The sequence below is a fragment of the Rhipicephalus microplus genome, chromosome 7, assembly GCF_043290135.1.
Source record: "Rhipicephalus microplus isolate Deutch F79 chromosome 7, USDA_Rmic, whole genome shotgun sequence".
NCBI lineage: Eukaryota > Metazoa > Arthropoda > Arachnida > Ixodida > Ixodidae > Rhipicephalus > Rhipicephalus microplus.
The window spans coordinates 7,205,692-7,232,004 of NC_134706.1; the positions used below are offsets into that span (position 1 = coordinate 7,205,692).

At 47.0% G+C, this 26,313-nt stretch overlaps 2 protein-coding genes across 4 annotated transcripts in view; both read right to left on the reverse strand.

Annotated features, from left to right (window-relative positions):
* Positions 1-719: 719 nt before the first annotated feature.
* LOC119179986 (myophilin) lies at positions 720-10,505 on the reverse strand. 3 transcript variants are annotated; one of them, XM_075868567.1, is made up of 4 exons: positions 10,463-10,505; positions 5,478-5,587; positions 1,791-2,001; positions 720-1,266 (listed from the first exon to the last, which is right to left on the reverse strand). In XM_075868567.1, the coding sequence occupies exons 2-4, from the start codon at positions 5,555-5,557 to the stop codon at positions 1,072-1,074; spliced, it is 486 nt and encodes a 161-aa protein (XP_075724682.1). In that variant the 5' UTR covers positions 5,558-5,587; positions 10,463-10,505; the 3' UTR covers positions 720-1,071. The 3 variants fall into 3 exon arrangements, with proteins under 3 accessions (XP_075724682.1, XP_075724683.1, XP_037287013.2); XM_075868568.1 differs by having other exon boundaries at positions 10,432-10,469; XM_037431116.2 differs by lacking the exon at positions 10,463-10,505 and adding an exon at positions 9,798-10,263.
* A 3,294-nt stretch (positions 10,506-13,799) lies between these two features.
* LOC119179431 (polycystin-1-like) overlaps positions 13,800-26,313 on the reverse strand; it is a 75,804-nt gene continuing 63,290 nt past the window's right edge. Inside the window, exons 35-45 of the mRNA XM_037430498.2 lie at positions 25,607-25,772; positions 24,120-24,398; positions 23,051-23,180; positions 22,158-22,504; positions 21,427-21,547; positions 19,923-20,161; positions 18,798-18,969; positions 17,690-18,027; positions 16,506-16,862; positions 15,734-15,925; positions 13,800-14,808 (exon numbers count right to left, since the gene is read on the reverse strand). Of these exons, the coding sequence (XP_037286395.2) occupies positions 14,212-14,808; positions 15,734-15,925; positions 16,506-16,862; positions 17,690-18,027; positions 18,798-18,969; positions 19,923-20,161; positions 21,427-21,547; positions 22,158-22,504; positions 23,051-23,180; positions 24,120-24,398; positions 25,607-25,772 (2,938 nt within the window). The 3' untranslated portion in view covers positions 13,800-14,211. The remainder of the gene's footprint in view (positions 14,809-15,733; positions 15,926-16,505; positions 16,863-17,689; positions 18,028-18,797; positions 18,970-19,922; positions 20,162-21,426; positions 21,548-22,157; positions 22,505-23,050; positions 23,181-24,119; positions 24,399-25,606; positions 25,773-26,313) is intronic.

Below are 26,313 nucleotides of genomic sequence, written 5' to 3' on the forward strand. Positions count from 1 at the left end.
CGGCGTCTGTAGGGGGAAGGGGGCGGAAAAGATGAGAAGTGGGGAGACGGGAATCGGCATGGATGTGCGACGTCCATGCCTCAGGACCAGCCAAGAGACCTCTGCCACCGCGCGCATACGGGGCAACAACAAAGGCGGGCTTTGTTGAAGGGATTTGTTGTTGTTAGTGGTTCATGAGGAAAAGGAAGAAGGCACCTAATTTCTGTCTGCCTACAGGCGACACGGCGCAGTGCCTTTGGGGTGGGGTGGAGGGGGATGAAAGAGGAAGGGATTTGCGTGCAGACTGTGGTAAATTCGCTACAGGGTCTATCTCTCTCTCTTAACAACGGTGATTACTTCCAGCCATTCTGTTCAATAACATGGCAGTCGTGCAGCACATGCATTCGAAAAATAAAGAAAAAAAAGAAACACGAAAGAGACGTCCGCAGGGAAGGAAAAGACTGCGTAGGCGATGGAAAACGCTCGAATACCTGAGAACACAAAAACCCGTTCGCTCTTGCTTAGTGGCTGCTGTCTGGCCATGGAAATTTCCTGAAAAATGGCGCAGTTTTTTTCCTTCCTTGGGTTGTCCCGCTCTTTTTCTCTCTACGGGGCTTGCCTCGTAGATAAATAAATACCAATAAGAACCAAACATGGTGACAGTTGACTTAAATACGTATGACGTGTGAATGAGCTCGTAAGTACGAACGGGTAACCATTGTAAATGGGTTCCTCCAGAATCTGTTTTTAATAAAGCTTTATTGCCGATATTGTTGACAGCAAGAATGCGTTAAACACAAATGTCCTGCCTGCTGAAACAAAAGTGCATACGAAAAATGACAATTTCGCTGCATACTGAAATGAGATGTGCGCATCGAAAGTAGCAGACGTGAATGTCCGAAACCAATTGAATGGTACTACGCTGAGGCGGAGTTTATGACCACTGCACTTGGTGAACTTATGACCAGCCACCTTTAAGAGCCAATCAAGTGGACACCTCCTTGCACTCCGATTTCTTTCGATACGTTGGCATATGTCCTTCGCAGGTGGCTCAGGTTTCACTGGGTTGAAGCGTCACGCTGCTTCCGTGCATCACCCGACGGATATGACGTCTTCTCCTTCGGTGACTGAGGGCAGCCGGCGGATGACGTCCCGAACATTGACGTGTGCCACGTAGATGTCATCCCCGATGGGCATGCCGCCGCGGCGTCTCCCCGCCGCCGCGTTCACGGGGTCGTAGGGCTCCTCACCCAGCTTGGGACCCGAGTAGCCAGAGTCCTGGTCCACCTGCGTCGTGACTCCTCGTCATGAACGGCCAGGTTTCGTTCAACAGCTGTCGTCATGAATGGTCATTACTGCCACCTTAATTGTTCTTCTATGCGCCAAAACTATGACATTGTCAGGCACGCCGTGGTGGCAGTTCCCGGGTTAATTTCGACAACCCGGGGTTCAGCACACGAATGTTTATGCATTTTCTCCCGATCTATTACCCGCCACGGTGGTCCAGGATGTCCGTGCACTTAGATTTACGTTAAAGAACCCCAGGTGGTTGAAAATTTCGGAACTCTACACTACGGCGTCTCCCATAACTATATGGTGGTATTGGGATGTTAAACCCTAGCAGTTATTTCATGCCCAACCAGAAGCGGCCGCCGCTGCCGGGATTCGAACCAGCGCCCTCGAACTTCGCAGCGCAGCACCAGCTGCCTTTTAGGCGAATGCATTGTCAACCCTGCGAGCTCTTGTTATCAGAGTGGGAGGGAAACGATAAAAGCGATTCTGAAGGCAGTAGCGACCGATCGCGCGCTCACCAGCTTTCCCAGGGCGTAGATGCACCTGGTGACTCTGGGTACGTGTCGCAGGAAGAGCAGGTCCTCGGGTTGGAAGAGCAGTCGTTCCTCAACTCCGTACGCCTTGGCGGCTCGAAGGAAGAGCTCGATGTTCCGCCGCTTCTGGCGGAAGTCGTTTCCGCTGCTCACTTCCTCCATGTTCACCAAGCCCGGTCGCACGTGGTTCATCAACCTGCGGCACGAAGGCAAAGATCAACTCGAAAGGACAAGAGCGATTTTTCGATGCTGCTGATCGCCATGAGGAAAGAAGGTCATACACAGAACCACGTGCACTGTGTCTACATTACGGTGGGGTGGTACGCAGGAAACACGTCATCGTAAACACTCGTGACGTGTGTTCCTTCTACTTAGTCCTGTTCCTGCGCTGTTTACACGCAGCATCAGCTACCAAGCAACTGGGCCTTCAACATACCATTTTGTCATCGCAGACAGTGATACGTTTCGGTTTCGACACATTTCCTTCCCTAAAATTGGTAAGACAGGGCAAAATTGGGCGTGCGGCAAAACGCAACATTTGGACTTTGCTGACCTCTGCAGCTAACACAAAAAGTAACATTTGTTTCTCTATTCCAGTGTATACGCGCTGGTATAGTTGTCCACGTGTTTATGCGTAAACGTTGATAATTGGTCACAGCGTTCGCGCGGGAAAAATTACTAGTCTGGTGTCACTGTTTTCGTGACCCGTCAAAAAGGAGTGAAATTCTGCTCGGCCAAATTTTTTCGAATCCGTGCATGATGCTACTCCGGCATTAGTACAACAACATAACTACATGCCACCAAAAGTCTGCTTCATTAGATGTCTGTTGACAAAGCAGATTTTTTTTTCAATTCGGACATGTGGGAGGGGCGAAACGAGACAAAAAGGCATGTAATTACTTTGCAGTGTTCAATCAATCAATCAATCAATCAATCAATCAATCATTCAATCAATCAATCAATCAGTTTATTCCAGTTTTTTTACAGGCAAAAAAAACTGAGGATGACAAGAAAAAAGCAGTCATTAACGACTGCTTGACGAGCCTCACCACCCCTACAAGTCAGCATACACAACAACACTGTGAAATTTTAAGAAAAAATAATTGTCACTATTTAGAGGAAACAAAAACAGCACGAGTAATTGCAGGCATTCGAAACATTTGTTCACAACAAATATGTACACATCAGATACAGTTGTTCGTACAAGCATATCACGAAATACAAGGCGAAGTAAAAACGGATACACTGGCTAAAGTCGCAGTTAAAGAGTTTAAAAACATTAAAAGCAAGAAACAAGACGCTTCGGCTTGTTTCTTGTTAATGAGTCCAGGGAACAATTTTCCTGAACTCATTATATATTACATTTCTTTGTTTCGGAGGTATTGAACTTACAAAAGAATATTATACGAAGCTTCCTGTAAGGAAAAAGGCATAAAAAAGCACTGTCTGCTGTTCAGGACAGGGCTCACTCCATTCGCGCTCCATCGAGGTTGTTCCGCGTTCCCAAGGATGCTCTCCGGAGGCACATAAAACTATGAGAAGAATCTCTAAAGTAGTTCAGAAGTGCGTCTTGTAATCAAGTTTTAATAACATTTCACCAGCACCAAAAATTAAAAAAAGCGCTAGAAAATCCATATGTCGTACAGCTTTAAAGCCCAGCTGAAGAAGTTGAAAACTGCAAAGCACCCGCGAAGTTCTGCTTATAAGCAGCAAAAAAAGAAAAAAAAATAGGCGTCAGAGCGTATCCAGCATCCAATTAATGAATAAGCGAATGAATTGCAAATATTAAAAAAATATAACATTAGCACAAAAAAGACTGGCGTTGTTTGATATGCAGGGAGTTTGGAGCATCAGAGCGCCGAGTTCAGTCTATAGATTCAGGGCATGGAGTGCAAAGACTGGACCCATGAAGACTGCGCCGCGGGGTCTCACATAGTAAATTTAAAGTGTAAATTTCTATTGCAAGAACGGAAGAGCCCCGCAGGTTGGGGTAAAATGAGACATCTGGTGCATTTTTTTTATTTCTCTTTAAAACAAACTTTTAAACCCCGGCAAGATGGCCGAAAGTTTCTGCATTTATGTTTTATGGCAATGAGTGAAATAGAAAAAAATGCATACTGTCAAATTGTTGCCGCATTTGCCCCACCGTACCCTTACGAGTTTTTATGCAAACTTAACTAACCCACTATGTTACACGACCACCAACACGCTTTGAAAACGGCGCTATCATAACAGAGTTAAAAAGAAGCCGTTGTTCCACTTGACGATGCATTAAATAAAATCAATAAATCAATTTACACAAAATTGTTATTTGAATATTCCTTTGTCGTTAATTACATCATCTTGCTCTTAATATAAGAAGAGAAAATAAAGATTAAAGCTTCCTTTTAAATTTCGCGCCGAAGTCTCTGCACAGAAACATCAATGTGACGTCGCGAATGTGAAGGTGTTTTTTAGTGTTTTCGCCTCCTTGGTTACACAGTATGCGCCGAAACTCTGACCAGATCGTGTGATTAGAGCCTGGTTGAAAAGAAAACATTGTGAAATAATATGTTGACATATTGCAGCATCACTTTCCCGTTGAGAGTAGGACTATAATTTTAAATTCGGTTCAAAAGTAATGCAAAACCGGTATGTCACACAGCTACCAGAAGAGCGTTGAAGCGGGATGATGAAGTTGATCGCTTTGCATAACGCAGTCACGTAGTCTGTCATGCTCGCCATAATTAGTCCTCAAAGCTCAAAGTTGGAGAAAATATCTCGTCCCGCTCTATTTTGTGCTGCTTACGAGGTTCATAGAGTAGCACGGTGAGGAGCTGCGCTGCCTTGACCAACGTTTCTATTTGTTGTTCTTGACAGCGGCCAGCCGGTGCGCCATGTCGATCGAGCCACGGCGCATGCGCACAGAGTGCGCGCATGCGCAATAAACCTCCGCGCTCGAACTCGAACCGCTCTTGCACGCACTGTTCGCAGCATGTGTTGTCACGTGCCTATACCACTTATTATTCGCCGCAAATAAGAAAATTTTGATGACAAATGTTGAATAGAATTTTACACTTCATCATTCCGTGATTAGACACACTGACCCGTAAGCTTTCAGCAGCTCTAAAGAAAATAGGTACCGTAAAAGTTCGTTGTCGGTCATGTCTCTTGACAGTTAAGGGGATAACGTGCTTTATTATTTATGGATGAGGCATACGCAGACCTCTCTAGACTCCACCGAATCTATGACGTCCCAGTGAGTTGTCGAGGGAACATCAAATAGGTGGCGACACTTGCATGCTCTTTATGCGCGTTCGCTGCCTTACCAAGCGACTCTAAGCAAAACAAGCGGTATTTTAATTTTTTTTTCGTATTGTGTCAAACTGCGAGGTTTTCTTCCACAATGGAATTGATTTTAGAAACTGTCATATTGCTCCCAGTTGAACAACACCTGTTTTGGCATGTATGCTAACAGTATAAATAAATAAATAAATAAATAAATAAATAAATAAATAAATAAATAAATTTTGTATGGCGAAAGGATAACTTACTTACGCAAAAAAAATTTTCGTTTAGGGTCCCTTTGGGAAGCTTGAAAACAGCATCGATGGTTTTACAACATTACGCATATATTTCGTCTGAATATATAACCTATATTTACATATTTTTTTTCTCATCCATGCCACTCACTTGCAGAGAGCGACGCCATCTTTGAGAAACTGTTCGTAGTCGAGGCAGCTGACCATCTCAAGGCAATTCCATATCCACATCAGAATCTGGCTTTCCTTGGTGTTGTCGCGCTGCGATAAAAAAAAAAAATCGATCCTTGTCAAGAACACGTGTACTGCCAGCGATGCTATTTTTGTCAGCACATAACGAGAAGGGAAGTCGGGCTACACGAAAAAAACACCGAGCTCTTGCCGATACACACTTCCAGGGTTTCTAAGCGACTCGCTCACTGGATTCCGTGCCGACCGGTTGTGCCCTCGCGATCACCGACGTCAACGCAGCTCTGGCCGACTGGGCTGATCCTACGTCATCTCCTGACGCCCACCTCCTACGACAGCGAAGCTCTGACCCACTGGACTTGCCCTATGCCACCTCCCGACAAGAGCTCTCGCAAGTGGTGCCCCGTCCTCGGACTCCTGTGACCGTGTTTCTATCTTTCCTATCTTTCCTGTCCCCACGATATGTCCTTGCTCGCTGGCTTAGCGCATCTCTTGTGAGCTACTGTTGAGGTGTCGCTCCCTGAAGCAGACAGTTACGGGGCTCACTTTTCTTTTCTTTTCCTTCTTATAACATAACCCCCCCCTCCCCCCCCCCCCCCCCAGTAGCATTTGCCGAAGATGACTTGAACGAAACCCGCGTTTTCCCTCTCAGTCGATGTATTGATGCTCGACCGCCCTTTTCACGAAAGCGTTCTCCATCTAACGTGGACTTTCACGTGCCTCGTCCGCCTTGGCGGAGCAGTGGCTACGGTACTCGGCTGCTGAACCAAAGGATGTGGGTTCGATCCCGGCTGAAGTGGTCCCATTTAGATGGAGGCGCAACGATACAGGCTCGTCTACTGTGCGATGGAAGTGCACGTTAAACGATACCAGATAACCAAAAGTACCGGAGCGACGTCTCTCATAATCGTATGGTGGTTTCCGGACGTATTTTTTATTAATTTGCACTGGATGCCTCCTAGATCAGGTGCACTGTGGGCTTTACGCACCACCACGTCGTTGTTGTTGTAGCTCATCCTATACGGGATCGGCACACGTCAGTGACTAAGCGACGCTGCCACGCGATGACGTCGACGTCATGCGACCGTATACGCAATGTGGCGTGATGGTGACGTCACAAACTCTGGCTATCTTTGACATCACGATGGCGTCACATGTCCCCATATTGCGTCATCCCCATATTGCGTCATCACGTGAGGACTTTTTACACCGCTCGAGCTTGCCACGACGACACGGGACGCGTCGACGGTTAGTTATTCGCGTTAAACGAGCAATCTAATGGCTTTCGCCTTAAAGCGCTGAATGATTGATATGTGGGGTTAAACGTCCCCGAACCACCATATGATTATGAGAGACGCCGTAGTGGAGGGCTCCGGGAATTTCGACCACCTGGGGTTCTTTAGCGTGCACCCAAATCTGAGCACACGGGCCTACAACATTTCCGATGCAGCCACCGCAGCCGGGATTCGAGCCTGCGACCTGCGGGTCAGCAACCGAGTACCTTACCCACTAGACCACCGCGGTGGGGCAAAGTACTGAATATGTATTGCATTAACGTCAGACACGTGCATGTAAAAATTTATCATTGTAAGAAATTTATTCTAAGAATCTTTTTAAGGGGTACCAAACTGAAATAGTGAACTGGTTGAGACTGGTAAATCTTACTCACCGAACTCTAACGTCGTTATTTCATCCTCATAGGTTTATCAGCAAAGAAAAAAACAACCAAGGTTAAAGATCGATTTTAAGTTTAGCACCGGTATCGTCGAATGGGACGTCACAGATCACGCTCGTCACGCACGAACAACCCCCTTAGAAACAATTTTCTCGCTACGCCACTGGTACATAGTGTCGGAGAGAAACATCGCGAGAAGCTGAAATAAAAATGAAAAAAAATCCGACAAAGAGTTTCCGAGCTCTGTCAATTCTAACCGACAGCTTTTACACGCCACTTGCCTGGGTTGGGCTGATGCAGTCAAATTTCCCAATGGCAGGGCCGAGTCGGCTCGCATGCCATCGGACCGACTCCAACAGCAACGACGCTTCGTCTGCCCGACCCGTCAGCACTTACACAAATTCGACGAATAAATTTTAGTGCGACAAGCCAAGCAAGGCCACTGCTGTCGCATTGATGTCAATGCCCCGTATAAATGAATAAATATAAGTGCGCTTAACACAACACGTCAGGGCGCTACTGGTTAATACATTCTTACCTGAAAATCTCTACATTTGAGGAGGACAAGGAGAGAAGTGCATGACATGACGGGTGTTGTCGTGTCGTACGGTTATCTTGCATTCAAATGGAGCGCTACAATTTTCAAGTAAGAATGCATGTTTTGTAATATGTGGCGTTTCACTCGCCGGAACAGCGATATGTTTATCAGGCACGCTGTAGCGGAGGGCTCGGGAAATTTTGATTATCGCACAGCACACATACCTCCAGCACGTCGCCTCCATCGAAGCGTCAGCGCCACGACCCAGATCGAAACTGCGACCTTCGGGTCAGTAGCCGAACACTGCAGCTACGCCACCGCGATCGACTATAAATGTATACTCTGTCGCAAGATCCATAAATACTGCATGGGATGGTGTTTTAGACACGGCCAGTGCAACGGTAATAGGGAAATTGGGTGAGCCAGGCGCCAGATAACCAGTGCCTCGTTTTTTGATCGTGCGCATATCAACCTTTTCAATATTAATTAATTATATATGGGGGGGGGAGGTAGGTGTCAGAAAACGTCTCTGTCTTTATCACTGCGCATTACTGTTTGTTTGCTTATGAAATTTACCGTCCCAAACTGGCCCATACTACGAGAGACACTGTTGTAAGGGGCTCCACATAATTGCGAACAGCTGGGGTTCTTCAACGTGTACAGACATCGCAAAGTGCGCGGGCTTCTACACCATTTCGCCTCCATTGAAAAAAAAAAGTGACAGAAGTGGTCATGTTCGAACTCGCGTCTTTCGGACCAGCAGCCGAGCACTGTAACAAGGGCTCCACTGTGGTTTCGCTCTGTATTAACGTTCCCGTTACCCTGTAATTGATTGATATGTGGTGTTTAACGTCCCAAAACCACTTATATGATTATGAGAGGCGCCGTAGTGGAGGGCTCCGGAAATTTAGACCACCTGGGGTTCTTTGACGTGCACCCAAATCTGAGCACACGGGCCTACAACATTTCCGCCTCCATCGGAAATGCAGCCGCCGAAGCCGGGATTCGATCCCGCAACCTGCGGGTCAGCAGCCGAGTACCTTAGCCACTAGACCAGCGCGGCGGGGCCCCGTTACCCTGTATTACGGTTGCATGTATTACCATAATTACCGTGTATCATCACCCTTACGCTGAATGCCTCATCAACTATAGCCAGACAATAGAATGCCAAGTTGGGCTAGTCGGAATCAGCGAGGAAGCGTTGCCAGTCTGGTTATTTGGAAATTATCACACGGTGCAGGAACCCCGAAAGAAGACACGAACGCAACGCTGGAATATTTGCGGGGTCGACGCTGCTCCGAAAAGCGAAAGACGCAATTTTCTGTTCTGCGCGTGTCTTTTGTGGTCGGTTTCTCTCTCTCTCTCTCTCTCTCTCTCTCTCTCTCTCTCTCTCTATGTGGACTTGTATGTGTGTGCTTAGAAATAAAGCTTTCAGTTGTAAAAGAGCGCACGTCACGTGTTTTGTGGTTAGGTCGTCTTTCAGCACTCCACGCGTAGTCGTGCTCGCAGGAGGGCACCCCCTCCCCGTCCCCTGATTACACCTGGGGGAGGAACGCAAAGACAGCCCCCGGACACATTGCACGTCATTGTTTAGGTAGCGGGAATGTGACCATGCAGTTTTTTTGACGATATGGTGGCTGAAGGGCCCTGATGTTTCATTCCTATAGAACTGTTTATTTCCCTTATCTATGCTCCCAGAGACCTAGGGACCAAAGGCCGCCCTTAAGAGAAGCGCAGCATCGCTACATTTTAATGCTGAACACGTCTTTTCGGCCCGACAAACGGGAGAGGGGGGTGGCTGCGATGAGACTTTGCCCCCCCCCCCCCCCACCTCCACGTTTCTTCCTTTCTGACATATTCACAATTTCTTCCAAGTGTGCTGAGTCCCCTAACCTTCTCAATAACCACTTCCTAATGAGTCAACCCAGCGCGCGTCAATGGCTGCACGAACCCTGCGGATAGCCCGAGCAACCACTTCGTTCAGTTGCACAGAGCGACCATGCGGTGCAAGGCGTGTCTCGAATTCGGCATACGATACACCGTCGCGCCTATTCGGGTAAAGCGCTCACCTGGTGCGGTTGCAGGTCATCCTCCCACTCCTTCTGTTGCACGTCGGCCTTCTTGAGCTGTCGCATCACTCCTTCCGGCGTAACTAAGCCTAACCTGGTCCGCAGCGAGCAGGCGCCGCTTGCCACTTCTGCGACGCTGCCTCGCGAGCACTTCCCGCGGGAGGAGGCGCTGGGCGATTTGGCCCGGCCCGAAATAGAGCTTAGCGCGCGCCCCCGAGCGAGGAACAAATAGAAACAATAAAGGTTACGGGCAGAAGCAAGAAAATGAAGCCCGGGCGCTGGGCTCGGTTTAAAAGGAAAGCGACAACTGGCGGGAAATCTCGCGGGGTGAACCACGCAAATAGCGCATCATCGTTGCGCACGCATGCATCGTCGTGTTGTTTCGCGCGGCATTCAGTGCATTCTTTCAGGTGCCAATCACGTCGGGGGCTCCGCTTGTTATGTCGTCACGGTGTGTCGTGAAATCACTGTCCATCGTAAAAGCGGGTGTGCGCCATTTAAATAGGATAAATCCCCCTATACCGGTCTACCAATAACGAAGTAGGCCGACGACGTTTGTGGGGCAAAAACACCCCTCCGTGTACATGCTACGCCCCTACCCACTTTTTTTCCCACGCATCGACAGGTTTCTTACCTTCGAATAAGTGCGTATTCAGTATACTCACGGATTGAAACGAGACAATCCAGGACTAGTAACGCACATACTTTAGCTAGCGCTGTCTTCAGCTCGGGTCGTATCGGCTTAATTTCCCCTTGAAGGCGTACCTCAAAAACAGCCTTACTTTTATTGGCCAGATTGATCGCGATATGACGCACTTATCTAGAGTGGCTGCGCATACTAACCGCTATACACGCAAAAAAATATAAAAAATAATATCGCGTTTTAATCTTTCAGTGCTGTACATTACAACGGCCTGTAGCTGCTTAAATAAATACATTTTCAACTAAACCTTGCGTAATGGAACATTAAACCATCCATCATTATTTCACGATCAGTTACTCTTCGTTCGGGGAAAGACAGTGTTTCGTTAGCCTTTGAATTTATGTCGTTATTTCTGCTTGCAGTATGTCTATACTGCAAGCAGTATAGACATACTGCTTATAGACATACTACTTGCAGTATGTCTATAATTTTTTCGCTCTTGTTTGTTCTGTGCATGCCATGGTTTTTATCGCACATTTAATTTTGTATCAATTGTATGTTTACTCCTCCCTGCGAGCCGAATATCAGATCGACGGTACGAAATTAAATAATTATTGACTCATAACGACGCATTTAAGAGATGAGTTGTTGTGAAGCACGTGAAATGAACTTCTTGTTCCCCTATTAATTGTGGCGCATACTCACTGTGTGGGATTGGCCAAGAATTTAGTGGTTTTATAATATAGTATAAAGTTTCGGAATAATGTAGGGTATGTCATAGAAATATTACAGATTACCTATAGAAAATTATGGTGCATGATGTATATATGTATTACACAAAAAACACCTTTTTTCTTAATTAAGAGCTTATAAAATAAAGAAACACACTTATTTTTTATGCGTATGCAATGTTGTAAGCGCGTTAGGCTAATAATACTGATTAATTAGTCAACCTTGAGCAACTTTTTTTAGAGCTTGTCTTACGAAATATACCCCCACGCACCCGCTTCTGTTGTTTTATTACCGTGCACTCGAATCCATGGTGTAAGGTCTTCACAATATCCTAGTCTAGAAATGAAGCGACAACGAAAAAGCGGCAGCTTCGTCCTACATAGTGGTGCCACGTCTGAAGGAACCGCGGAGCTGGGCGGCCTCGTTGTTTTTGTCCTCCGGACGCGGCTCATATCCAATGGAGGGGATTGACCGAGTAGAAAGGGAACTTCCGCAATACTTTCTGCACGGTGTCATTCCTATAGGTGCGCTGAATAATAAATCATCAATTATTTTTTTTTCTTTCAGCTGTCATTCTCTCTCTTCCTCTCTGTCTATCTTCTATTTTCCAGCTTTCCTGCGCTCATTTTCTTAGAATTTTTATTTATTTGTTTTTCTTTCCATCTGTCGTTTCTTCCCGTTTTTGCATATCTTGCTCCCTTCCGCTTTTACAATATTTATGCGTGGTTTTGCCTGCGTTACGCCCATGGACGACAGCATATGTCTGCCCGAATATCTAAAGTGCTCCGTACTTAAAAAAAAATGTTACAGTGACATTTCTTGAGCAGAGCGTGTTCGTACGTACAATAAACGATGAAATTGTGAAGAACTATATTTACGGTATTTACAGCTCCATGACAAAAATAAAATTGCATTATGGATTCTTTTGAGTGCGGTAATTTCTGGCGTGTCACGTGTGCGCAGCCTGGCCACTAAAAATTACGACTCCTTCTCCTCTTTTTTTCTTCTTTTTTTGCTACTTTTGTGATCCAAACAGTGTACAACTCCTTTTAAAGAAACAAGTTCACTTTCTTGTGAAGATTCGTGCGTCTCCCAACTTTTCTAAAGAGAATCAGGGTGACTATCAAAATAGAGTTATACTTGTGAGAGCCGCATATGCAGCAATGAAGGTCAAATGAACTTCTTTATCTTACAGTGGATGATGCTCGAAGTCTAGTGACGTGATAGCAGAAACTAATTCCTTGAGCGCATATAGATTAAAGGACTGCATTTGGCCGTCTCATACGATATGACAATAATTATTGCAAGCGACTGATATGATAAATCTACTCTGTCGATCGAACGTTGGCTCAGATGTATATTGATTCGGTCAATTAGATGTGACGCTTTCGATCCGTATTGAAGTATTTTTATTTCGAACATTGTTGACGCAAGCAAACGCTATCCTGTGGTTATAGTAAAAGCATCCGAATTTATAGGGTTACGGTCACGACTTATGGCCCAACTAGAAGTGATAAAGTTGCTTTTTTATACCTGAATAAATGTATAAATAACGATTTCTTCAATTGTTCAAACTGCGGCCCCCATGTCAACAATAATTATTGTAATAATTTTTTTTACGTTACGCAGCGCCTTTCTTCCATCTTTGAGCATGTGAAACCATTAATGGTATTTCACCAGTTTGAATAATTTTGCCACAGTTCTTACTTACTGGTAATCAAAAACAGAACACAAGTTTTTTATGTCACGTGATCTCTATAGTGGCTTGTTCTACATCCCGTAACGTAAAGGGTCTCACGTGTAGAGATACCCTTACGGAGCTTTCATTCCGATACCTTCGCTCACATCATTCTCATCAAGATAATTTGCCAATAAATGCACTTTCAATACCACTAATATACTATGCGAATAAATTGATCCTGCCGTTTGATTACAGAAACAACCTCGGCGGTTATCATGAAACAAACTGCGCGGAAGGTGAATTGCTCCGGGAAGCATTAAACATGTGTGATTAGGAGGACATAGCACAACTACATACCCTCGTGAAGTTTTCCCCTTCACTTATTAAGAGCCTCTGTGACAGCAGTCAACTCATTTTTTTGCATGTAATGCATAAAACTTTGAACAAGGAGAGCACACTCGAAAATATGTCGCGCGTCGTCAGTTTGCCAGACAGCCTCACCCAATTATGCGTTGAATGCAGTCAGTAAGGAACAGTTAACAATTGTAACAGCATGCAGAGGCGTCCTTCATCTCGGCTTGAATCAGTTCGGATTAGCGAACCCTGAGATCATCCGTATATCGAAAACCGTGTTCAGGCGTAATCAGAGTTCTAGAACAGCACCGCGCCATTTACGGTTCGAGCCATGAAGAGTCAAGTGCGACGCTGAATACGTTGTGTTAACGGGTCGCTGTGCGCATATTGTTTGTAACAGCTTGAAATGAGACTACAGTCTGCAAGACGTTATTTAAGTGGTGCACTTCATGCCATAGGTTTTATTGAAGGAAGATTTTGTGAAATCGCTGAATTTCTCAGCAGTCTTGCAACCGTAACCAACACAAGTGAGCATCACTATGCAATCAACGTGTACCAGCACATGCCGGAAAAAAAGAATACCAAGTCATCCTTCAACGAAAATATATGTATTGAAATCCGTTACATCAGGCCGACATTCGCGTACATACATTTTGGCGCGAAACATTAAATACGAAACTCTGACCATCATTTCGTCGTTTAATAACGTGAACGTAATTACAACCGCGGCGTCACGAATACTTTTGCAGTCTAAACTGGCTCATCTTCTTACATTAGTGTACCGTTCAACAAAACCGAAATGTTTCTATAGCCTATGGCCATGCAGAATTTCGAGTTAAACGTGGCAGCTCTGCCGAAAACGAAATTCATTCAGGAACTTAGTGTTTTAAATACTGAGTGTAGTTTCTCGTACCCGAGTGGCACGAGTAAAAAGCTATTACCAACATGACAAGGGGACAGATGAGACAACAGGTTTCCGAGTGGGGTCAAGACTGCTCACGGCCTTAGAAACGGTTCTTCTTCCTTCGTCGAGGGGCGCTCTGCGAGTCCTCGAGTGGTTCGTCAGACACTTCCATCCAGTCGAGCATCGGTGCTTGCAAGGGTGCCTGCTGTGCCTGTGTCGGCTCCGGCGCCTTGTACAGGGCTCGCAGAGCCCGCTTGCCGGACAGGTCAAGCTGACCGTCGAAGTACATGTCGTTGATGTAGAACAGAAGCCGATCCACTTTCTCCGGGAAAGTGCTGATCTGCGCCTCCAGCGTGGGCGGCTTGGAGGTCTCGGGTTCGAGGTCGGCCGAGGCCAGCCCCAGGAATCCCTTGAACTTCTTGCCCACGTAGCTGACCATCTCGAAGTCGTTGCACTGCTTCTCGACGTCCTCTTTGACGGACTGGAAGGAACTGATGATGAGCGTGACGAAAATGTTGAGCAGGATGACGGAGGTGACCAAGGCGAAGACGAAGAAGACGAACGGTCCCACGACCGGAGAGGCCATGGCGATGTCGTCGAACTTGAACTGACCTCGCGCCATGTCGAACGCCGTTTCGGCGGCCGTGACAAAGGTGGAGAACTCCGCCATCTTGGTTCCCAACAGAATGTAGAACACCTGAAATAATAGTAGATGCACGGCAGGCCATTTAAATTTCATCTTCACGACGTGAAACGAGGGCACAGGTACAAAAGGGCAAAATAAGTACTGATAGGGAAATTAGTGCGAAAATAACTTCGCCCGTGGCCCGAGGTTAAAATAGTAGATTATTGTGGTAAAACAGTTGTCATCATTCCGTGCTACTGGCCCTGCTTACCTAGGCCGGTGGCCTGCTGAGGTTATAATATAGAGTTCCTTGTTACCTCAATCATAGTAATGGACGTGCCAGCTATCACATGACTGCCTCATTGTTATGTAGTGAGATCGATACTAGATAGTAAAAAATGAATGTAAAATAAAGCGCGCATACAAAAGTGATTTAAGTAAAGGATGCTGACATGTGAGGACAAGAGGCAGAGAGGAACAATAACTCAAAACATATCCGACAAAGAGAGATGCCGAAGAAATTGAAACAAGACGATTGTCAACGTTAATGCAATAGTATTAGCGTAGAATCAACGTGTCCACACACCCTCTTACCGCCCAAGTATATAACCAATGTAATCTGGACTGCATTAAAACACTGCCGAGCACATGCTACTTTGCCTATATGTTATTCGTGGACATTTCGATTGTATGAAGAGTTGTGTCATGTTAACTTTCGTGCTGTGTGGAAACATTCTCGCATTAAAAACAAAAACTAGGGCTGACTGCATGAGTGTACAGTACCGTACGCCTTCGTATGTCTTGCAATTGTACTCTTATTTGTGTCAACTATTATGCAAAAGCAGAAGCGTAGGCGGCACCATAAATTGACATCAACATCTCCTTAAATACAGTTATTAAAAAAAGCCAACTCTTAATGTGTTGCAGCCTAAGCCTCATGGTATACTAAATGCAGCAGCGGTAAGGTGCACCAGGTCATCGTGAAAAGAAAACCAACCTGCACGAATGCGAAGAATATGACCCAGAAAACGACGAAGAAGGAGCTGAGGTCCCTGGAGCATTGGGCCAGGGTGCTGTAGAGGATGCCGATGCGCTTGTTGAAGCGCAACAGCTTGGTGAACTTCAGAATGCAGATGAATATCAAGAAGGACATCAGATAGCCGAACAGCTCATCGATGGCCGCCACCACCTGCGAAAGCATTTGCACAACTGTCACTAATCGGAATGTCCTTAGATGACTGTAGACGGGAAGCACCACAGGGCATCTCGCAAAAGGGCATGGTGCGTGTTTTGTGCATCTGAACGAACGCAAGAGCCATCCGTCCAAAATAGTCGACTATAGTCAAAGCTCCTTCGTGTTTGTGCAAGAAAAAAAGGGAGAAAACAAAAAGAAGAAGGCAAGTAAGTTAACCAGACACCAGTCCGGTTGGCTACCCTACACGACGGGAAAGGGAAAAGGTATTCGAAAGGAGAGAGAGAGGAGCGTTCACAAAGAGAGAAGGAGTTCACAAAGGCCCGTAGCCTTTAAAAAGCATGAAAGTGCTTTGACATGCCTTATGGGCTGACTAGCGAAGAAGACTGTGCTCCTGCAGAATCTGCTCGGGGAGTGGCCAATCGTACAATCGTCACATCGGGACAGAGACTTATGAGCTCACTCGAAACAGTTGATCATGTCACTAAATCATCACGTTAATCATTGCCGTAATAAATATTCCAACCACTGCGTGCTTGTTACTGCCAAGTCTAGAATAACCAAGTCGCCACGATACCTGAAGCTTGACGTAGCCGTTGCCGTGACTGCGCTCGAAGGTCTTGAGTATCTTGTTGGTGACGACCATGCGCGATATGTAGAAGAACATGGCCGAGTAGGAGAGCCCGAGCGCCACCAGTTCGGCGATGTTCCAGTAGCTGCGGAAGTAGTCGATCCTAAGGTTGAGGAAGGTGCGAAACTCGTGCATCGTGAAGTAGACGATGAAGCCGACGAACACCAGTTCGCAGAGCAGCACGAACAGGCCGAAGCCCTGGTGGTAGCGCATCAACCGGATGGCATCGATGCGGACGTTCGGAATGACGCCGCCTCCGGGATGGAACTCGGCCACGATCGTCACCACGCCGAACAAGTTCACCTGCGCCGCACAGATGGAAGTAATTGATTGCGCTATAGGTTATGCATCGGAAACATGATAGGCAAAAAACAGTTACAGCGCAGAGAAAAAAAACTACCATTTCGCTTATGGGTGAAGCAATGGATGTGATAGCAAAAAAAAATTGTCTTGCTTTACGAAGTGCAGCGAACTCCTTATGGATGCAATCTCGTGTTACTCAACAATGCGCTGGTTTAAAGGAATACGACAGCTCTAGAGACTGATGGGGTTTTGTGCTGACGGTTATTCAAACCTGAAGTACGCATTGAGAGCACAGCAAGTCTGTGAGCTGTCTGCTGATGCCTATATCGAAACAGAGCGCGCGCCAGCGAACGCGCGCTTGGGACTACGCAATCCTACGAGGCGTACTTCTAGAAGGCTCTTGACATAGCCGTGTGCAAAATTATCCATTAGGTGCAAGGAAAGCTTGACCGCAGTGACCCCTCCCCAGCCTCCCATTCGATTAAGTTCGGAATGTATGAAGCGTTGCAATATATGCAAAAATAAAAATGAAGTGATGACATTCTTTTCACAATGACCTGTACCTGGAATCGGATGGAAGTGGAAGTAAACAGTCCTTGGAATAAAACATCACGATACCGTGATGCTGAAATTATAATAGAAAATCACCATGGCCATAGCCGTGCACACGAAGCTGTTGAGGTGCAGCCTCCCACCTGAGTAAAGGTACAGGCAGACTCCGGCCCCATTCAATGGTTAGGAGCGGTGGCCCTGTTCCCTCCACACTTCGCGCGCACGCCTATGACTTTTTGGCACTCACCGTACTAAAACGTTAAAACTGTCATCACCTGGGCATTGTAGACACTGAACTCGACGAATACAGCTCGGGTGCCACCGTCGATCCAGTCGGACTTCTCCAGGTAGTCCAGCCTCTCTTTGATCTTGTCGTTGGGTCCTCGCAGCGGCACCACGTATCCGCCCCCGCCGTACACGTCCAGCCTCCCCCAGAAGGGCAGTCCGTTCAGCTCTTTGGCTCGGCGGTGGTGCCACTCGTCCACGGGGCTGTCCGGGTCGGCCCGTTCTTTCCAGCCCGGCTTGTAGCTCCACTTGTCCTCGTTCAGCAGGTTCGACTGGCCGCGACACTCATCCACGAGGTTACGCATCAGCTTTTCCACTCGGCAGGAGTCTGCGTGAGGCGCGGAACAGCTGCTTAAACTGGAGCGTGTGTGAACTTGAGGTGCAGAGTCGCACTTCTCAGAACTCAGTGGGAAGAGTGGTAATGATCTCCAAAAAGATAGCTGCTGTATCTCTAAACGAAGTTATATATTAAGGCGAAAACCCCAGATGCCTTGACAACTGAGAAAAGCGACTGTCAGCGCTAACACAAGTGATGCAGAAATCATCATCACCATATGCACCATCATGGCGACGCGACGTCGCCATGACTGCGGTAAAACCTACATGCGAGCGAGTTGGAGCACATTGATTCTTGTGCAGCGCACAAGACAACACGCGAGAAAGAATGCTTGTTCTGTGTTTTCTATGGAGTGTTAATTACCTTGCACGCTGCATAAGAATGGTAATAATGACGTCACAGGCCTCCCAAATTTGTGACCCCACTATGACGTCATGACGTAGTCACGTGTCGTCATCCAGGTGTACCAATCCCGGACTACGTTGGGCACAAAGCCTTCGAGGAGACGTGGTACATATGGTCGACCGACAAGAAGGCTCTCGTCTTTCAGGTGCCTTGGTCAATTGCAAAAGGAACTGTGTGGCAGTTTAGTTCAGGAGTCATCAAAAATAAATGTAACAGGTATTTTTTTTCGAGACCAAGCCTCATACTGTGGGGTCAGGAATTAGCGGTGTGTGGAAGGACGCGAAACAAGCACAGTAATCTCGCTACGCCCTGAACCAGGGCGCACGTAATGTGGTGAATTCGCAATGCATACTCACGGGGCCGAGCGCGTATCTGCCTCAGCGATGCGAATCCCATGATCCGGTTCACCCGGTCACCGAGGAATCCGCGCAGTCCGAAGGGCTGGTCACCATTGTACCAAGGGCCGGCCTTCAGGTTAGGCACCAGCACGTCCCGCGACCACTTCCAGAACTGTTGGGCGCTGCTGATCTGCATTTATTATTGAATTATACTAGTTGAACAGCCGTCACGACAATTCACCATTGCCGCTGCTGGAGGGAATATCTGAGGGATGGCGCGTGACGTCATGCTAATCAGGCATGCTTATTTGTTTGTTGTCCTGCTGCGGTAGTTAATTCCAAGATATCTTCCGTTTGTTAGCCCTCAGCTATGCCTCAGTCTCCTACTTCAGCATTCTAGTTCTTTTGTTTTAATGAGCGCCACTTGCGCTTCGGCAGGTCTTGCGCAAATGAGAGGCTTCATCTCAACGAAAACGCTATCAATGTCGACATGTTGAGACCATGGGACTGCTTGCCACACCTCTGAATGGCAACGAATGAAATCGCTGCCACGATGATTTCTTCAGAGGACCGCATTGATTGACCCTTTGTGGCGCTAAGCGCGGTACTGTTGTGACGTCTGCTTGCAGTAACAGTGACCTTTATCTCCTCTTATAACCCTTTCTCATACCCCAGTGTATGGTAACCAACCGAGATCAGCTGTGGTTACTATTCTTCACCTCCCTTCATTTCACTCGGCTGCCTCATGTAACCAACATTTCACCAACTCGCCCTATACAGCAAGTCTGTATGCATTTTTCGGGGCGTAATGATTGATTGATTGATTGATATGTGGGGTTTAACGTCCCCGAACCACCATATGATTATGAGAGACGCCGCAGTGGAGAACTCCGGAAATTTCGACCACCTAAGGTTCTTTAACGTGCACCCAAATCTGAGCACAGGGGCCTACAACGTTTCCGCCTCCATCGGAAATGCAGCCGCCGCAGCCGGGATGCGATCCCGCGACCTGCGGGTCAGCAGCCGAGTACCTTAGCCACTAGTCCACCGCGGCGGGGATTATCGGGGCGTAATGTGTATTTAATAAAGCCCTTACGAGTGCACTTCGGTTTACAGTGTCTGCTCCTGTACAAGGCTTCCTACCTCCATGAACTTTCCATTGTCGATGAACTCGTGCCTGAGGCTCTGCTGCAGGAAGTAGGCGCTCGGGTCTCTGTTGCCGTACGAGAGCACGGTGAGGATCCACAGGAAGAAGAGGTAGCTGCCAATCTCTCGGAGAATGGCCGCCATCTTGAGTTCCCGGAGGCGCTCTTCGCGGACGCGGTCCAGTTCCCAGCTGTTCTGCGGCTTGTACAGCCGTCGCCGCCGGTGGTTCGGCGCATCTGCGAGTAAACCACGGTTTCGATTCATACTCAGCACGCAGGCGACAAGCCTTATTTTGCACCTAGAAGTCATGTATAGTCAATACGTTAACAACTACTATTACTACGCCTACTACCCCCGCCACCACCAACGCACTACTACTACTACTACTACTACTACTGATAATAATAATAATGTTGATGATGATAATAATTATCATTCGCCTAACAACTTCCAGTGCTGGGCCTCTCCCATGTTTCGCCAATCAAGCCGGTGCCGTGCTTGCTGTGTTCACGTGATCCCACAAAACTTTCTAATCTCATCTGCCTGAAGAACTTTCATTCTCCTACTAACGCACTTGCCTCCAACTGGAAGGCAGTCGAGCCATTCTCATGCACATTCTTCGATCCATAGTGTGTAGGGATTGAGAAATTTGATCCTTAATCAGGCCCGATTGCCGTCCAAAATTTCCACAATATGAAGACGGTAAGATGACCTGTCACTCGATTAGGTGAGTCATGAGTTTACACCTACATATCTCTCTTTGAAGATACATGTTCACTCCATTTTGGAAATTTGAACCTCTCACTACTTCCCAAAGAGAGCATGACTTCCAAACTCTATATTAGAGTTTTACTGATTTGAAAAATTTGCAAGGAGAGTAATGATTTTCAAAAGATAGTTAACATGTATTTTTAAAGAGAGCTATATGTATGTGACAACTCCATTTTATCTCTTTCACAGAGCACGTGCGAGAGAAAAGAAATTTTGAGGGCTTGTTTTTATTTGTTAAACACAACCATAATTAGAACAGACAATACATTCAAGTAAAGTATACGAGATTTTATTGTGATGCAATAAGAAGAAAGTAAAGTGGACGAAAAGATAGCTTGTCACTGGAAGCTCGGGACCATACCTGTGACCTTCGAATACGCCTCCGATAATCTACAAACTGACCTACAGAGGCGGTCATACCTCCATCCACTTTATGCGGCATATCTGCACATTTAAGCCTGGGAGCGGTAATCAGCGCCCCTGGTAGCCATGATGGGGAGTTAGAACACTTTCTTTTAAAGCCACAGCTGAAGCTTCAGACGTATTATTTCAAGGTTGCAGCTTGGTTCCTACTTTAAATCTTACTCATATCACCACGACTACAACTAACACGCCCTATATACTTTACTAGGCTTGATTGTCTGCGGTTGTTAATTAATGTTTTTGCGCACCACGTGACACTCACAAGCCTGCCGCTCCTTACACTTCGCCTCTCGGCCACGCCACTCACCACTGTGCAGCCACTCCTCGTGCTCGAGGAGCTCTGGGTCTTCTTCGTCCTCTTCCGCTTCGTCGTCGTCCTTGTCCGGAGACTTGAACAGGCTCGAGAAGATGATGGCAAGCATGAACACCTGGGCAAACGACACGGCGTGAACTGCCGGCGCGCCGCATCTTTTTCCCCCGCATGTAGAGTAACCTCAGCGCCAAAAACTCTCTGATCCGAATAAAAAAAAAACAAACAAACAACAAAGAACTAAAGGGCAGTTGTTCACGTACGCATAACGAGCACCTCTCAAGCTACTCATAAATTATAGAACGGAGTGTCACGTATTTTTTTTTTGCGCGTGTGTGACACTGGTTGTGTTAGCCATGTACGAAGTATGTGTAATGCAAAGTGACGAAGTAACGAGAATGAGAGGAGGCACGTAAACAGCATAGACTCGTGCTGCGATAGCAGCGTTAGACTGTGTTAGCGAGGGCGGCTCCACTCGTAGTCATGGTGGCTAATCTGGAGCACTTCTGTACCAGCTGGCGTCACGCACAATGCGATTTTTTCGCAAGCTGGAAGCTGACCAATGAACACTCGCATGCTGCCTAGACGTCAAGTATGCCAGGAATGACACCCTAGTTACGGAAGAAGGGCAATGGATCAGGACGTGGCGTAACTACAGGACCATTGTCTCTTCTCACCTTGATGGGCTGTGTGATGGCGTAACTACAAGGAACGAACCATTGTCTCACCTTGATGGGCTGCGTGATGAGTACGGACATGAAGAAGGAGACGAGCAGCGAGGTGATCCACTTGCGAGTCTTCTCGTCGCCAAACTGGACGCCGTAGGCCCAGATGAAGAAGATCGAGACGAAGATGGAGGCCAGGCAGAGGAACCAGGCCACGTAGCGGCACCACCAGGGGAACATGAACTTGCCCTTGCGCTTGCGACGGCCCTGCTGCAGGCGACGCCGCTGGGGGCGCTCCTCGAACACGTCGTTCAGCTCCGTCTCGGTCAGCTGCATCGTCGACTCGGACTTGCCGGCACGGCCCAATGGCTTGGCAGCCGCCGACGAAGCGCGGCTCACCACAAGGGAGTCTGCGAGTTGAGAAGAGTGTAACGCACCGATTTGTTGACGATGGGGTTCGTACATTCGAATCGGCGCGGACAACGACCGAATACACCAGTGGAAATAGCCAGAATTTTTTTTTTGAGGAATGGAGCGTCTTACGTTTCTTTCTATATTTGAGTATGTATATATGTTTGCATATGTTTGCGCATATATAGTCGTACAAAGTTACGTAAAAGCTTCATGGGGCGTGACGTTTGAACCCACAAACCTGGCTAGGCCCCTCGAAGACATACACATCAAAAGGCTAATGGACAAGCACTCGTCCTGAGTACTTTCTCATGCTTCTTTCCGTGGTTGTCCGCACTAAGTTTAAGTATGCATTCACTGAAATGGCCCAACTATATACCTTTATTACTATACAAGAAATGACCATGTCAGTGGCTAGGTTGGACTTTTCAACATATTGAATTGAGGGGTAATTATTAAGAATCCAACGTATTAAGAATATCCTTAAGATATTCACTTGAGTGTCTACACTCATAACCGTAAAATGCGTGAGTGGATGCCGTCACCTCTTTTCTGGCGAAGGGCCTCGGTGATCCTGTTGGGTCTCTTGCGCCTCAGGCGCGACCTCCGGAAGAGTGTGATCATCAGGAACGTAGGCGGGAACACGATCAGGTTGGCCATCACTCCTACGCCCACCTGTTGTGCACATGAGACAAACGGTTCAATGGAAATCTCGTACAGGGCGCGTCTCTGAATTGTCAATGCTTTCGTATCTGGTGCCAAAAGTGGGGAAGTGAATTTTTCTGTGGGATTTTTAAAAATTTTATTTCTATGTTGTGTTAGAAAAGCTGAGAAGTCGACCTGAATCGATGCTCCATTGGACTCGGTTCAATTCCGTAGGTAGAAGTATGAAGGTGAACGAAGAAAAGATAAAGAGAGCTAAATGTAAAGGAAAGAAAATTATGTGAAATGAGGTAACACGGTATAAAGATTACTAACTTAGTGCATATATATGCAGTTCTTCTTAATTATGTGCACCCCTCATTGGGTACCTTATATGCTATAGTAGTAACAGTTAGCAGACGGTTGGTGTTCGTGGCACTAAATCTCGCTAAAGTTTATATCGCGAGAACAGAACGACGACGCAGAGACAAGAAGGACACGAAGGACAGGAGCGCTAGAAGTACACAATGGACATAGCGCTCGGGTTCTTCGTGTCCTTTTTGTCTCTGCGTTGTCGTTCTGTTCTCGCGCTATAACTATCGTCATATCATACCAACTAGCCCAAGCTGCCACACTCGCTAGATTGTTTCAGTGCCAGGAAGTCATAGCCATTGGATCCGCTTGTTCTTGTGTTCTTGAGTTTTATTGTACATCTCCTCGCTTTTCCACTGTTCGACAGCCACACCCAAAACAGACACAAATAAGAGTATAGCCTTGCGTGCGCAAGTACTTTGGGGGCCCAAGTTTTAATGCGGGAGCTGACAAGCGGCTTGCGTGCGTAGGAAGCCCTTGCGTTCCTTTGTATTCTCGATGGGTGCGGTTTGGAGTATAAAACAACGCAGGAGCGCGGGAACGCAAGTGGCTTGGCGTCCCTAAACCAGCAAAGCTTTCTAATGATTAAATTTCGTATACCTGTTCCGGGCTGAGCGAGAAAGGGCCAACGTTGAATGAAGAGGCGGACGGCTTGGAAGGCACGCGTCCGTACCACATGGCGTTCACCAGCATGGAGAGGTAGAGAAGCGCCACGCAGCAAGAGACACGCTGGACGCGCGTAAAGCGGCTCTTGGGCGGACGCATGAAGACGCTGAACCAGAGGTGGCCGTCTGCCAAGTTCTTCTGTGACTTGAGCTGGAACAGGTGGCTGAACTCGGTCGCCTCGTCTTTGCCGGCCACAGGAAGCAGGCGGTCAGTCTGCGTTGAGCCCATGAGATTAACATGTTAGATGGTAATGCACGGAAATCACAGGCCGATGCACCGCCACGACACATCCACCTTATTTGGGAGATAATTTAGACCTTGGCCTAGGAGTCCCCCAACTTAATGTGCCCCCAGGGCAGCACTGACATCCACACTCCACCAAATGGGCAATACGATTTCATTTCCAAAGCTCATGAGGCACACAGTGAATTTACTTGGGCTTTCTATCTAGTCCGATGGGGCTTCACTAACAAATTATGTGGAGCTCAAGCTATCAGCTGGTGGCAGCTTATCCAAACCCATAGGCGTACGTACCATAGTTATCTATTACGACAGCACCTTTAAGGTCACCGATATTATGCTTGTTATACCCTCAGACACATTCACTAGAACGCGAAGCGAATATTAACGGCATCAATTCTGATGCTCTCTTGTCGAAGTGGGCTGATGACCAGCACAAATTTGGCTTGATTGCCAGCCAAATCTGAGTGGTTTGGTAAGTCCTCGAAGTGCACATTAGGCAAGGCCTGGACGTCCCAACATGGGAAATTTGAGTCAGGGTCATCAAACTGCAGGGCACGGAATTGTTTTTAAACAGACACCGAAACGTACTCTGTGCATTTTACAGGGCACTGCGAACTTTTATTTATCTAGCACATAACGTCAGCAACAGTGCCACTACAGGCACGGATGACAAGACGAAATAAAAAATGACGGCGACCAACATTATATCGTTCACCTAAGTTTCACAGATGAAGCTTTGTTTGCGAGTGCTCTGGTGTTCTCATTTACAACTTCAATCTCACAGAATACCAGATACATGTGGATAATTTTTACCAACTTAGACACTGTTAAATCTCAACGCTCTTGCTTTATGATAAAATATCTAAGACGTCTTGAAGATGGCTCGACGTCTGAAGTCGAGTGTTCTTTACTCCGTTTACTCTGGGTGGCGTAATCTGGTGCTGCTGTCAGTTGCCGAGATCTTCAGTGCAAGGTGTCTATAGGGTTGAAACGCTATATGGCATCTCACATTCATCATTTAGCTGCCGTGCTCCTGTATACTGTATTAGGCGTTGTCGTTATGAACCTGCATGAGATCCAGATGACACAGATGTTTTCTTCGATAAACCATTTTCTATTTCGTGTCTAGGGGAGAAGTCTTTGTAGTCAATGAAGGAAACAAGAGCTGCTGTACGTACGAGGCCGTCTTCCTTCTCGACGGCGAACCACTTGTTGGCGATGAAGTCGTAGCGCGCGTTGGTCTGCACGTCGCGAACGGAGATGAAGCGCAGGTGCCAGGAACGCATCGAGCCTTTGCCGCCGTTGTCGTGCCAGATGCGCATGTAGTTCAGACGGCCGAGAGAACTGCGCGGGCCAAGACAGTGGACAGGTAAACTAAAGAAAACTACGTCAGGCTGAATTAGGCAAGGTCGAGGAGCACCAGAAAGGTAAAGACAGGAACGTACAAACAGGTGTATAAGAGATCAGCACTGGATTGAAATGCTTCTTTCGCGCCAAGTCGTACGTATGTGTAAGAAATCACGTCCTTGCAGGCAATGGAAATCATATAGTTATCGCCCTGACAAAACCAAGTCACCTGTCCAAACTTCGGTAATAGCGACACCATTGTTCAGCGTGTTATGTAACTTATATTGTGGCAGAAAAGCTGAAACGCCAGCCTGAATTCATTTCCTGGCCTGCTACTCAGCATTAAGAAAGGGAAAGGGGTGGAAGATGTAATAAACTATGCAGTTTCTTCAGAATAGTATGGCGTCATCTATGTGAGAACACGCACACCTAATGTAAGGTGTCACTGACATCCGATCGAGTGCAAGGTTAAGATGTCCGGAAGCGAAGTGCTGTTGTGTGCTGACATAAATTTCACTTAGCATTTTACATTCTCAGT